The sequence below is a fragment of the Nothobranchius furzeri genome, chromosome 19 (genome assembly GCF_043380555.1).
Source record: "Nothobranchius furzeri strain GRZ-AD chromosome 19, NfurGRZ-RIMD1, whole genome shotgun sequence".
NCBI lineage: Eukaryota > Metazoa > Chordata > Actinopteri > Cyprinodontiformes > Nothobranchiidae > Nothobranchius > Nothobranchius furzeri.
Window position 1 is genome coordinate 3105304 of NC_091759.1, and position 15549 is coordinate 3120852.

General features: G+C 41.0%; 1 protein-coding gene across 10 annotated transcripts in view; it reads right to left on the reverse strand.

Moving 5' to 3' along the window:
- LOC107372769 (CUB and sushi domain-containing protein 3) overlaps nt 1-15549 on the reverse strand; it is a 630513-nt gene that overhangs the window by 380172 nt on the left and 234792 nt on the right. For all 10 annotated transcript variants that reach the window (XM_070547446.1, XM_070547444.1, XM_070547452.1 and 7 more), the window contains exon 4: nt 3042-3239. In XM_070547446.1, coding sequence (XP_070403547.1) covers nt 3042-3239 — 198 coding nt within the window. The remainder of the gene's footprint in view (nt 1-3041; nt 3240-15549) is intronic.

A 15549-nucleotide genomic window follows, 5' to 3' on the forward strand; every position in this document is an offset into this window, starting at 1 on the left:
TAACATTGTTTGGCCCAAAGGTCAAAGATTAATGTTAATAAGAGAGCTGACACTTGGGGTTAGACTGAGAAAAAAAGGATTAAATTCTAAATATTCCATTCATGAATAATGCATGCTAATCCAAGCACAGCATGTAACATAAAGGGGCAAGATTAACGACACACACACACTGTGAGAGGGAAACAGACACGAGAGAAAGCACATTGCTGGTGCCGTCGCTAAAAGCACTGTGACTCCGGGCATTTGATTGCATGACTGAATAATTGATAGAAAGCTATCACGGCTGGTACGAGCGCCTTTAGGTGTCACTGCGCGCGCGCGCACACACACACACACGTAGGCACGCTTGTGTGTGCACATTAGAGAGAGTGAGTGTAAAACAATTTAGTGGGTGCGTGTGTGTTTCTGACTTGGTGTGAACAAATTAGTAGCTCAGCTCCTTTTAGCCTTCCTGACAGAGTGACAGAGATGTCGCTAATCCAGCGCTGACAAGTTGTCATTTGCGTCGCCTACTCTGAAACTCCACCCACCATTCCCCCCCCTCCTCCAGCCACAAATTACAGTTTACAGCTACTGTTAGGTGGCGATTTAGCACACCGCCGCATCCGTTTGACTGTTTTCAGTTGAGTTTCATTGTGCATAAACATGTTTCAGATCACGCTAGAGCTGATTTACAATGCCACCGTCTTTCGTGATAATAAAAGATTGAAAAGGCATAATTGATGACCATCATCAATATAACGCAACGATGCAATGCATTAAGAGGCATCCATCAACTGCTAAGAAGCTAAAATTCAATCAAGAATACGTGGCCTTAGACGTGTTGTGCTAGCTTGATTGGGATTGTCCAGATGTTGACACCATATGTCCGTCCCCTGTGGCAGGAACGATTGCGTCCTGCATCTTTTAACCTTGTTGACAGACTGTTCCTCACAGTGCTGCTGGCTGAACCAATTTGAAAATCAGCTACAGCAGAAGCTTTCTTGGGTTTCAGTGATTATGAAAAAGTTATTGCCTTTCTTCCACCAAACGGTTGGCGGCACAGCTCTGCCGTTTGTCTGGTCTTACTCACAAAGCCATCACGTTACTGAAGAGAGCACATACAAAGTTCATTACCGGTAATCCATCTGCTCTCGAAGGAGGAAGACGACGACTGCCTTCTAAAGGTGTTGTTCTTCTGGATGACTGACCGAGTTAGCCATCAGATCTACAACTGGGATGCACTCAGGAGTGACGGCAGCAAAGTTCACTCCTGGAATCAATTCAGGGCTTTTTTCTGTTGGGGTTCAGGTCAATTAACAACAAACTAAGATAGCCTGGAGTGACACCATTTGGTGGAAAAAGAGTGTTTCTTTACTTTTTTTGGATTAATGAAGTAATGACTCGGATTTGTGAGGAAAGAGAATTTAGAGAATAAAACTGCAAAGATTTTCCTAAATCTCGCACTTGTAATTTTCTGCCGTTGCAACGTACACTGTAAAAATAAAAGTACTAACTCAAGGTACAGAAAATTATGGAATTTGTTTGAAGTTTTTTCCGATGAGGTTAGAAATTAAATCTCAGTACAAGTTATATTATTTTCAAAGTAGCAGCAGAACTGGTGGTTGTATAATATAGAAGGGAAAGCCAGTGTGAGCCAAAAGTGCATGTCTTAAAACCAAAGTTTAATTTTTAACGGTTTCTTTCTGCTAGTGCGGACTGCACTGAAGTTACGATTCTCCTACTAGCTGTCCGTCACCGTAGAGAAGTCTGTTCGCCAAATCTGTCATCTATGGTGACATTATCATGACAAAACATTAAAAAACAGAAATGAAATAAATACTAGCCGTCCTCAAATCTCTGTCAGCAGATGCCACCATGGGTGCTTCTCAAAGGCCATGAGTCACCAGCTCTGTGAATAAGCCTCAGCAGCTCCTATCAATATTTGATTACTCTTTGGTTCAAGAAAAAAAGGAGTGTACATACCAAAATGAGTTTCAGAGTCTGAGATTTGCTTAAAGGAACTTCTAGCTGTATAAAAAATAATTGTTTAAAAAATCACTAAATCAGTTAAAAGGAGCTGATTTTATTTCCAACAACGCTAGTAGAGGCTTTTGTTGGTTGATTTTGTTTATTAAACGTTTTTTATGGGAACATTATTAAACAATTGTGAGTTTTAAGAGATAAATGACTTTAATCAAATGTCTTTTGTGTCTTAATCAAAACAAAGTCTTGTGCTCTGCTGTTTATGAATCACTGTTCTTTTGAAACCATTCTAATTAAAAAGTGAGTGAATCATAAAGAACTGAAGCAGAAAGCACTTAACTGAGCTGGAATTGAACGTTTGATGTAAAATGTGTTTAAAAGACTTTCTAGTTAACAGTTTCTATTGAAAACAAAATAAAAAAAATTCTAGATAAACCTTAATTGGCCCCTCACCTTAAAGCCGTATTTATTCATATGTTCCTACTGGAGTTATGCATAGATATAAACTTGTATTTAAGGATAACATTTCTGCTGTGCATCCTCACTCTGCTAGATGTCTGTATTTGCATCCACCTATGAGGTCGTGAAACACTTGAAATGCACCTGTAGTTTGGCTTGAAAAAGCGTAGTATAGAAGCTAGAAATATAGAATACTATATGATACAGCTCACATATTTCCTTTTCTCCCACACGCAAACACACACACACACACACACACACACACACACACACACACACACACACACACACACACACACACACACACACACACACACACACACACACACACACACACACACACACACACACACAATGCCGTTCTCAGAAACATGCACATGCATAGAACCAGTCTGTCTGTCCTCCTGTTGATCTCACACATACAAAAGTAAGACTATATGAAGAGTTTTATTCTACATTTGTTCAGAAAACATTACAAAAACCTTCAACGGGTGTTGAGTCAATTGAACTGTTTTTAATTTTTTTTTATCATAATTTTGGGAAGCTCGGGTGAGTCTAGAGTAAATTAGTCAAATAAAACTCTTCGTGTCACGTGCACATACACAGTTAATTCATACCTCGACAAAGTGGAGCAGGAAAGTCCCAGACTGCTGTGTTTGCAGCGTTTGTGATGCACGTAAGCGTTGCGTGGCCATCTAAGACGTAACCAGGAACACAGCTGTAGTGCACACGGTCTCCCACAGCGAAACGACCGCCACCGTTTAGCACTGCTTTGGGTGGAACACCAGGGTTTCCACATGATGTACTGTGGAGCTCTGTGAAGACAAAGCAGGTATGAGTCAGATTAAAATGTTTCACCCACAAATATCTCAGAATGTTCATTCACTTCAGAAATTTGAGTTTTAGATACAAAAACCACACTTGAATCAGATATTTTTAGGTAGACTTTGTTTTTGTGGATATTTCTTACCCGACTTTGACCAAAAATGTCATTTTTCATTGATCCAGGGTTGTAAACAAGCTGCGATAAGTTCAGCTAAAATTATGACAAGCTCCTGAAAATTAGGCATTTAGGGTGGTTGTTTTCTACCCGAATTACCTTGTGAGGAGTCCCACAGGGCTGTGTCCTTGGTCCAACTCTATTTAAACTTTATATTGTTGATTTACAGAATGAGTGCAATGTTTGGGTTGTTAATAATGAGCCAATTAGTATTTTAATGAAACACTAATGCCAAAAGTGCAGTTTTAGCAGGAAACAATCGTGTAAAACTCAGATTATAAAAAGGAAACAGGCATGGACTTCACTAAAGGGTTCATAGCAAGGAAAACCCAGAAGAACGCATGAACTAAGACACAGTTCAGTTGTGATTTTATTCCAAATGAAAACCAGGTGATAAAAAGTATCTAAAACAACCAAAATCTCAACTCAATCTCCAGCTGACTGGATGAAGCTTACAAATATTTTACTTTAGTTATCTGAAAGTTTTTCAATGACCACAGCTCATGGAGTGTCACTGGGTCCTGGAATGAATACTGATTGCCAACTTTCTCCCTGAAACTTTGCACTTTCACCAAACCTTATTTTTAATACAATATTTTCCTAATCAAACCACTTTTTCGCACTTTACTTGAGTCCAAAATGGACACATGTAGTCAAAACAAACATTTACCGAAGGGGAAATCGCAAAGTGCAAATTCTAATTTTGTACATAACTAAAATATTATCATTCAAAATAAACTGAGGCTATGTTGACAAAATTACATAAAATCTGAGAACACAGCAGGCCTGTAAGTGGTTAGACACAAAGATTAACAGAAAAGACAAATGGATCCAAAGCTGAGCGGTAAATTGACACATCAACACAACATTACTGTTGGTTGGACATCTCGCCCCCGAGTAGAAACGCAGCTTAAGCCTGCGGTATTACACATTTGCGAACATGACGCCCATAAATGGACATTTGATTGCCCCCAAAACTGACAAAATAGAGCCTGAGAGAAAAGGAGTCAGTGTGAAAGTGTTAATCACGCTTTCCCTCTAGATCTATTTACAGATTGTTGCCAAAAACATGAGCACAGTTTGTGCTCGCATAAACATCCACACACACAAAGACCCAGAGTGTGGGGGGGTGGTATTACAAGCTATAAACCAGGATGTAGATGGGAGCACGGGGAGCAACTCTGGTCTTATAGTTTGAACTTGATTGATACAACTGTGAAACTGTTCGGACAGAAAAAGGGACTGGGGAGGGGTGGAGAAGGAATCAGACAGATGGGCTGAGGGGGAGGCAAGAACACTGAGAGAAACGGGGGAGGGAGGGAAACAGAAAGTGCCCAACATGATAGATAGAACTCTGAAACCACAAGGACAGAGTCAGTGAATAAAGTAAAAAGGGAGGAAGTTATGAAAAGATGGAATAGAACAAAATACTGAAATCAGCAGCAGTAGGGCTCCTGAATGAGTCAAGCGTAGTCCTGCTGGGGTTGTTTTTCTCAGAAACGGATTTTTTTTTATTTCCAATTAAAAAGAAAACAGGTGAACAAGATTTTTATACGTATTTTTCTTCTCTAAACAATGCACAACAGTGAGTCATCTAAACCAGACCATTTATAAACACTTTAAAATGTAGATACGCCAAGAAAATGCATCTATTTCTTAAAGTAGATCCCATGAACGGTCTTCTGAACGAGTATCTAAAAGTCTGTTTATGTTTATGCTGTTGCTTCAACAAGCTGTGTGTTGTTGTTGGGAAATTACAGGCTCCTGATTAATAACAGGACCACTTGTTTGGAGCTCCAGACTAATCTTTGCTTCTCTGGTCATAATTAAAACCAATTAAATGTGATTGTTGTGCAGTTTAAGGACTTCACTTGAGGAACTGGACACTCCCACGGTTGCTAACTATAATTTGCAAACAGCGATTAATTTGCATGGTTTGCCCAAACTTAGCGTAGCCTTAGCAACCATGATTTCTTTAAGGACTACAGGAGGTGGGCAGTTGGGGGCAATTTTCCATTTTCATTGATAAAATACAAACGTAATATTTCTCTTTATGAAAAACACCTTTTTCACTCCGCCTCTCAAGCCAAGCCTTAATTTCCAGAGTTTCAGCTCTTGTATATGTATATATAGTATATAGTATATATGTATAAAAGCTCAATAGTATCTTTACACAGCTAAGAGGATCTCTTTTCCAAACACCTAGATGCTAATAACGTCCACATTTTTCCACTTTTGCCTTTAATGGTAAATGGCCTGTATTTATATAGGGTTCAAACCCCCCCCCCCCCATCCCCAAGGTGCTTCACAAGACACACACACACTGGTGTTAATGAGCTACAATGTAGCCACAGTTGCCCTGAGGTGCACTTACATAAGCAAGACTGCTGAACATTGGTGCCACCGGTCCCTTCGACCACCACCAGCAGGCAAGGCAGATTAAATGTCTTGCCCAAGGACACAACAGTGGCATTCACTGGTCAGAGCCCGGATCGAACCTGCAGCCTTCCAATTACTGGAAAACCCACTCAACCTCCTAAGCTACCACTGCTCTTATGCATACAGACTAGCATTAGCATTGCAGCACGGGTAACCATTACATGACGTTAGAAACTGTAAATTACCTGTAGTTGTAAAGCCCTTTTTGGAGTTATAGAACCCCCCAAGGCACTTTACAACACAAATGTAATTTACCCACACACGCACATATTCATATACTGGTGGTAATGAAACACAGGTTTAGTTACAGCAACACTGGGGCTAACTGACAGATGTAGGCCTGCCATACAAACTAGGCACCACCGGGTGCCTCCGACCACCACCATCAGGCCAGATGAGGGAAGTGTCTTGCCCAAAGACACAATGACCACAACAGACAGAGTGGGACTCGAACCTGTGATTCTCCAGTAATGGGGCGAGTATCGCCTTTTCCACAGTCTCCCATGAAAAGTAATGGCCTGTATTTAATATGGTAATAACTTTGTGGAGACAATAAGGATGAGTCCAATACTGGTGTTGTTAATGGCATCACTTCAATAAAAGATATTATTCACCACAAAGCCAAGTGAGTAATAATCTGCTAGAGTGTGGTAGCACTGTGAAAACTGAAAAAAGGTTTTCTTCTTCTGCACCCGTATCACCCGTTTCACACGAGTGCAAATGGAGCAAAGAGCTAAAATGCTTTTTTTAAGAAAAGAACAAGGAGTGGTGCACACGGCTCTAACAAATGAAACTAAAAACTGTTTTTGTGTGATGTTAACCCTCTGGTCTGGAAAATCACCAAAGTAAATTTAATTTTGCTCTAAATTGGCACAACTGTAAGACGTGGCCAAATGGCAAGCTAGATGCATCTGACACAAGTTAGTCAAACAATTAAGTAATTTTCCGAGCAAAAATTCTCCAAAAAATGAAATAAAAATAAACACTCACCCTTTGACTGCTGCAAATAAATTATGTAAAGTTTTTGTTAAGTTTCAAATCAATGTTTTGTCTCCTGAAGCATAAACAGGAAAAAACAGAAAGGCAGGCCATCTTGCCGAAGACCCTAACCATCCTGCTTATCTCCCAACACACACACACACACACACACACACACACACACACACACACACACACACACACACACACACACACACACACACACACACAATCATCCATCACTTTGGCCATGCCCTGTGTTGTATTGCGATTGGATGTCAGGTTGGCCTAGTGTTGCGACCTGTTGGCCTATTGATTTAACAAGTCAGTGCAGCCCCACTCAGTGTCAGAATGTTGGTTCTTCAGTACCCCATCAGGAACACAATTACTTTTAGCAACACACTAGTAGATAAACACACAACGCTGGATAAAGGTGCCATTAGCAACACAAACTACCCACTGGTTTCCCATTTGAGTTTCTTGGCGTTTAATTTCTCCAGGATTGTTTCCTCATTCTGTTTCCATTGAGCCTTTTTTCAGTGCTTTGTTTTTGCTGGAGAAAGTAGGCAATCAGTATTCATTCCAGGACCCAGTGACACTCCATGGGCTGTGGTAATGACATCTAGGTGGACACAATCTATTTTTTCCCAGAGGGTGAACTGTGGAAGGCCAAGAATACGTTTTGTGACAACATGCTTACAGAGCTACGTTCCTAACCTGAGAGTCAAGGCAACCTATGGATAAAAAATGAGAATGTAGGGAATTAATCTTACCAGTCTGCATGTTAGCTGGCTGCTCATCCCCAGGCCCAGTACGAAGGGCTGGATTCTGCTTTTGTGAAATAAGCTAGCCCCCCCCCCCCCACCCCACCCCACCCCGAAAAAACGTCACAATTCCTAATGTTGGGTTGACCCAGTATGTGTGGAGATTATGTTTTATGGTAGTGTTGAAACAATTTAAAACTTGCAAAATCTTTCCCGATTGGAGGTTGGTGATTACAACTTCATCCATCCTCCTTAAAATAATACTTTACATGAAATCGTTACCAAGCTACACTCAACAGTTACTCCTTCATAAAAGGACTTTAGTTGTCTAATAGTTGCTAATTTTAAAGAATGAAACAAAGTAATGAAGTGCTTCTCTCGCATTTAAATAACACATTTCAGACCAAAAGCAACGATTGGACCATCCGGCCATTGGTCTTCCCAAACCGCAGCACTTCCCTAACCCTAACCCTCAATTCATTATGCGCTCACATGTTATACAAATGAACACCACTGGTGTGAGAGGTTCTTCGCTCAATAGTATCAGAGAAGGAGAAACAGCCAGCCCTCACCACTTCAACTTTAGATGTTTTCTCTGCTCGATGCATGCCAATGATTTGACCCTTCTCAAACAGACTAACGTCTTTTCCACGACCCTAACGAGGCCACATAGGAAAGCGATCTTTCGGTGCATTTTTTACTGGACTAATTCTGAATTGTGTAGTTAGGTAAAAAAAAAAAAACTGCACAAAACATACCGTATATAATGTCTCATTTTGTCATTTAATGCTATTTTACACATACAAAACCAATGTCACGGTCTGGGGTTCTCCTTCCACCTCACTAATTGGTTCAGAGTTTTGTCTAATAATGTTTTAAATGTGTGTATTCATTATTTTAGCATTTTGGTGCATTTTTTTTATTAAAAATTCTGCCTAAATACCACAGTATAATGCCACCTTCAGCTTAAAACAGAGTTTGAGTCATTTTGAATACACTTCAGCCAATGGCTAAAGAGTAAGATACTACGTAAACTAGTAGAGTACTACGTAGCAGCTCTGTGTCAAAGTTATAAAGCATCGAGAGTCTCGGCCACGCCTAGTGGCGAGTTGGGAGTTGGATTTGCAAGCGAGTGTAGGAGGTTAGCCGTAGTTCAGCATTAGCATATAGCATTAGCATATCCTAGTCTTTAGCATAGCTTTTAGTGTTATACATACTTATTTAGTGTTAGCTTGGCTGTTGGATATTGTAGTTTAGTTAGTGTTTGGCTGTTAAGTGTTATTAGGAAAGTAGTTTGGGTTTAGTGCTCCATATCGTGTTAGTATGGTGAGTAGGTGTAGTGTAGTGTGGTTGCGGTGGCTCTGTGGGGTTGCACTCCTTTCCGCTGGACTTAGAAATTAGGCGCCAGTGATTGCGCGCAATCGGTGTCTGGAAAACAGTCAGCTCCCGCCTGGTGCTGTAGTTTGCAACCAGCATTTTACCCGCAATTCTGCACATCTCCGTTTGAAGAGGGAGGCCGTGCCCACCGTGGCTCTTCCGCGACTTAGATGCAGCCCACCAACTCTGCTCCCCCACCATGGCGGGCTCCAGTCTGAGGTGAGCAAGCTAAATAAAAGTTTTAACATCTTCTAAAGACAATTCCCTACCTAAATGCAAAGTTTGAGAGATGTGGTTCACTTAATTTAGCTAATATCAGCCTGCACTGCCTTTGGGCTGATTTGTCAAGTTCACAAAATGTGGAACGGGATGTAAAGTTAGAATCAGCGGCGAATCGGAACATATCTCGAAGCCCTGGCCGACAAAACGGTCCACATGAATGTCAGGCTCGGAGAAAATTCGGGTTGTTTTTGTGTCAGTCGGTAATTCTGCAACAGTGGCTCTAACTAACGCAGCACTAGTTGACAGACAGCATTACAACGTGAAATCCAGCTTGTGACTCGGTTCCGTGAGGCATTCTGTTCAGGAGGTTGCATTTCAGGCTCTCCACATCATATCTGACTGACTTTTACGTTATAATAACGATCACACACTAGGAATGTTATAAAGCGTCTATATAGGACAGTTTCTTTAGTATATTATCTGACTTTATAAACTCCAACAACAATGTGCTTCTATTTTTTTTTCAGGCTAAATCTACCCAAGACATTGGCTGTCAGACTGATTTAGTAGTCTGCAAGAATGCACTTGTCCAGGCTGACGTGAAGCCTTACCCATAGCAAAGGTGAATTATTTTTAATAATCTTCTATGTAAACATTTCATTATCACATTCTAGTTCTGATTTGTTTTACAGATTATTGTTACATGTGATTTTATGCTCTTTTAAACATTTATAAATGTGCTGCTTCTTTGATTTTTACATAGCCACCCAGAATAGAGCTCACAGCCGCTGTGTGTCTTGTGACACAGGGACCATGACGGAAATTCATCTTCCAGAAAGTCCCAGAGCAGCGTCCACACCCCTGAAAAGACCAAGATGTGAGGTGTCTGCTGTTGATTCCAGCTTCCACCTCAGTGACAGTGCAAGCTCAGTGAACTGTTCAAGGTAAAAAAATTAAAACATTTCAGAATTTTTAAGATATTAACAATTAAATAAGTATGTGATTACATCATGAAGGAGGCTACTGATTCTGCCCCTGTGACACTTGGTGGTGACGTGTGGGCTGATTCACCTGGTAAATAACTTTTCCATTAAATATTTTGTTCTTTGCTATCAAAAGTAAATTAAGTAATAACCTGAATTATTGCAGGACACACAGCAAAATATGGACTCTACACCATGAGGCAGGCACACAGAGCACATAAGGTGAGCCACACCACAGATTATTATTATTATTATTGTACACTGTCCTAGATTTGTTTTCTTTCTGCATCTCATCATTAGCCTGGCTGATCACCTGATAATTCCTGTCATCTGGTTATGACAGCATGAGGATGTCCTCACACACCTGTAACCTATCAGCTCATCTGGCAGAATAGAGAGAGAAGAGACAACACCACATCTCCTGTTCCTGGAAAGCCTTCAGCCATCCTTCGATGACTGAGAACCTCCATCAGCTCTGTCTCCTGTCTGCTTACAATTATTATAATAAATAGTGTTTGACAAGTTTTTTGTGCTGCCAAATATCTCATTTTGACTCCAGTTTTGATATTTTAATGGATATTTATAAATTACATTAATTGAATTTTCACATTGTTGCATATTTAACTAGCTCAATTGTGATGAATTAAACTAGCACCTCACTGTTAAAAGCTTGTTTTAATTTCAAGCATGTTTAAGTGTTTATGGACATGAACAAAAACAGGAAATATATAAATTGAGATTTATTTAATTAATATAACAAATAAGGGGGAAAGAGTCATTGAAAGGCACATTCTTCTGGAAGCTCCTGATCCTGACGACACCAGCAGGAGACCAGCTGCAGACACCAGAGGATCACCTACAACCAAGAGAGCAGCTGGTATCAGTAAATAAATAAATCAGGGCAGTTTTAGTGAGCTGAACACATTACAGAATTATTTTCTCATGGGGTAGTTTCATAACTTTCTATGCAGCAGACTGTAGCTTGAGCCCAGGGCTCCTGGAGAGCTGCTATCCAGCACGTTTCAGTGGTTTTCCTGCTTTAACAGGTTAGATTAGCTGTTAAGCAGCTCAGCTATTTGTTACTGATTAAAACCAGATGTGTTGAAGCAGATATATGCTGAATACTAGCTCTCTAGAGCCGTGGAGCCAAACCCTGCAGCTAATCTAACGCTATGGCTAACGGCTACTTACCATTCAGAGCTGGTTCTGTTGGGTCGGTTCCGGTAGTTTCAGGGAACTCACAAGCTCAAAACAATAAGGCTCAGGTCCGCTTGTCTCCTCCAAATAGACTTGGTCCCTTTCTTCTCGAGTGTCTGGGTAAGGAGGGGGAGAAACGTCCTCCACTTCTAATAACTGCTCAGAGTGAAGGGAGCTAGCATCGTCTTGTTACCCATCGGCTTCGTCACTGCCGCGGCTCCGCCCTCTCGGTCCTCCAGGCAACGTCTACTAATGTTGCAGTTTTTAAAATTCATACGTGGGTGGAGTAAGACTCTGAGGGGGACATTACGACCTCTTTAAAGAGCTTGTAGCTTAAATCTGGTTAGAGATAGAGGAATATTGTAAATGAGAAAAATCTTCAGTATGAGCCAAATTTTGTGATAGGAACAAATTCACTCACATAATTTGCATATTATGACGTCATCATGTGGCAGCCATATTGGATTGCGTCACATTGGCAGATTTTTGTTGTTTTTTTATGTTTTTGTCTTATTTTCTTAGTGTTGTTATTGTTTATGATACATATATACATATTCCTATGTAGACATAAATAAAGATGTATGTATATATATAATATTTATTACTTTATTGGTATTTTGTTATGTTTACTGCGTGTCAATCAAGAACACTGTTTTTGGTGCTTCAGTGTCATGAACACATTTCACTCATCCCTTCTTTGTTTTTTTTTAATAATATAAATATACATATATATATATATATATATATATATATATATATATATATACATACATACATACATACATACATACATATAATCCTCAATCTCAGGCTTTTCCACAAGCCCCATGCAGAACTGAATGAACGCTTTCATTTCTGGGACAGTTACATCGTACCAGTCATTATATCTGGAGCTAGATTTCAGTTCCTCCCTCTCTAAATACTGGTGATTATATTGGTTAGTTTCAGTTGTGATGAGGGTCCAGAATTCCTCATCCAAAAGGACTGACAGAAAATCAATGTGTTCTGAATTTGACAGATCCCTGTCTCCACAGTATCCAACTGGCTCATCAAAATGCCTGATCCACTTGGAATACTGTTTTTCTCCCAAACTAACCCAGCCATCATCATTATTATTGTCACTGAGGCTGTGTTGGGTCACCCCCCTGCTAGCAGTGATTTTTTTTCCCGCGGTTCCTCCCCCTCCTTCTGCATTTCCTGCGGTTTACACTCCCGGGCCTGAATCGATCACCAGCTCGCTCTCACTCGATCTGACAGGGCCCGCGGCTCTGCGACTGGTGGACGGGGTTCAAGCGCTAAATAATCCATAAATTTGAATAGTAACACACCAACAAATGCTGCTTGGATTGAAGTTACAGTGTCTGCCACCCCACTGTGTAACGTATTAACTGCATGAGGGCTCATTTCTGCTGCTGTGGCTTATTAAATCCAACATTGCTGCTTGTTGCAATTATGCGACTTTGGCACTTAAAGGGTTAAGCAACTGAGAGACGTCTTCACTTCGCTGGATGATTAGCTCAACTTGGGTACAAACCATCAGCCACCACCTTTTGAGATTTCGAGTACTTGCCTTTGAGAATTAGACTCAGCCTTTTGGAACCTTGCACATGACCTCCACTTAACCCTCTTTGTAGACTTCAACCCACTTCCACAACTGAACGCCTGCAATCTGGATTCTGAGATTCCTGTTCGTCTCTCAGCCCGTCCCTGGCATCCCCCACTCTCCACTGCCCACCTCAACCTCCCAGATCTTCAAGCACCTGCTACTCAACCCTCAAGCCACCAGGAACCTTGCCTCACATAAGCCCCCCGGACTGGACCACCTCCCCTCCCGAGTCCTCCACGCTTCGAGATCATCACCACACCCGATCCCTGTTCTGAAGAATTCAGCTGGACTTTGCGCTGCACTTTGAGTTCCACCTTCATAAATAAATGATTGTTTAAACTCTTACCTGCTTCCTTGGACTGATTCTGTACGTCGTGGGTTAGACTCTTACCACACAACATGACACCCAATGTATCCATCCAACACATCTATTCTACCCATCACCTCAGTCCCTCCTATTTCTGCCTAGTTTACTGTGGACATTACATAGTTTCATTACCCTAGTTTATTCAGTATCCAGCAGTGGCACCACACTTTTTCGCCATGGTTTACTGCTGTTTGCCCTGCTTTATTTATTTTCTCATACGAACACTACCTCCTAAACTAATCTCTCTCTATCCCTTCATTTATCTCCACCTTTCTTTCTTTATCTAACCCTCTCCCCAGTTTACCATAACCATGATTTCAGTCTCAGCTGCCTCATTACAAGCTGCTGCTTTTATGGCCCATCTGTAGTACGATCTGCATTTGTCACTTCCACACCAGCTTAAAAAGGCCACACGAAGGCTCGCACACTGGGGAGACACTACTAGCTACTCTTCCTATCACGTAAAGCCTCTTCTACATGAGCACTTGCCTTTATTTCTCCCCTGTATTTGGGTGCAGAGGGCATGAGAAAAAGACAGGATGAGTCAAATTCAGAAAAAGGACCGAGCTGCAATTAGGTAAAAAGAAAAGTGAAAATACTGCCTTGATTTCAGAGTTTTTAGTGAGACAGACGATGTGGCATAGTAGAGGAATCAAGAGGGGGAGTGAAGGACAGCGAAGACACAGACGGAGAGCGGAACAGGAAAAAAATAGGACGGAGTGGCGAATGAACAAGAGGGATGATTCATTGAGTGTGGAGGTTTTACACCTCTGTCAGCAGTACCTTTGATAAAAGATGAACTGAGTTTTATACATTAGCAGACCAGGCACTGAAATGCTTGAACACACAGCAAAAGTCTGTCCGAGACCCCATCTATATAAATGTCCTGCAATTTAACCGGCATGCACCATAAAAATGCAAGACTTTTAGGAGCAGAAATAAAACAAGGCTGAATTCTGCCACAAACAAGTCTGAGAACTATAAAGCGTTTGACCTGTCAACTCGCCTTTCTCTGTGATCCTTTTGAGACTTTGAGCAACTCTTGCCGCTGTGGCCGCATATTTGTTCCTGCTCAAAACATCTGATTCTAACTGCTGAATTATCATCATCTTCTAGCCTTCGTTGCGTACTACAGGAGCTGCTAAGCACTCATTTTAATCAAATCAGCAGTGTGCAAGCAATAAAACATCTAAAACTGGCAACAAACTGCCTCTCGCAATGGTAGCACTTACCTGCTAATGCTACAACAGGCTAAAATAACAGTCAAAAGTACCCTACGCTAATCACTTAGCTGCAATACACAAAAGAAATCTTTTTCATCGTGCTCCCACCTCTTCCACAGTTAGCTTGAAGTATACAGATTGACATTAAAGCTACAATAGCAAACTTGGGGAAAAAAAGCTAGCTTAAAACGTTTTAGTTCATGCCTCTTAAAAATAATCTAACATACTATAGCTATAAATATATTGTGGAGATAAAAATCAAACCCAAAACAAAGTAAAGTGGTTCTTTTTCATTCGTATGAAAACCTCAGCCAATACTACGGCTTGGACCGAAAGGTTGCCTGTCTCACCAAACCACTGTACTTCTGTCTTTACCTGGGTCCTCCACTCATTACACACTCACACATTTGGCAACAGCACATTCTGGTGTGAGAGGTTTTCTGCTGAATAATATCAGAGAAGGAGAAACAGTCGGCTGCTACCAGAAAACTTTCAGAGTCCCAAAAAGAAAAACACCATTTGGAGTCACAGACCACAAAAGACGACCTAGAAAATGGTGACTAGTGTTTAGCGCTCTCTCGTTCCATGGCCCAGGGGTTATATTCGAGGGGAGCAGTGACTGTTCCATGATCGTGTTTGTGGTAAAAAGCTAGCTTGTTCTGTAAATTAGCTATTGCAGCTTTAATTCTATACAGATCGAGTTAGCATTCAAACTAGGTTGTTGTAATATGCTGAGCGAAGCTGTGCGTCACCCCGTAGTGCATGCTGGGAACTAGGGGGCTTTCTCCTCTTGTGAATACGCAACTCTGTTGGTCAACGCTAGGCTCACGTAAATGGTTCGTTTTGCCGTAGAAGCCAAGGAAGTGACTTAGGGGAAATATAATTTATGAAAGACTTTATGTCATATAACAGGGCCAGATAACAGGTCAACATTTTTGAAGTTACGTTATAATTTTTAAACTACGTACT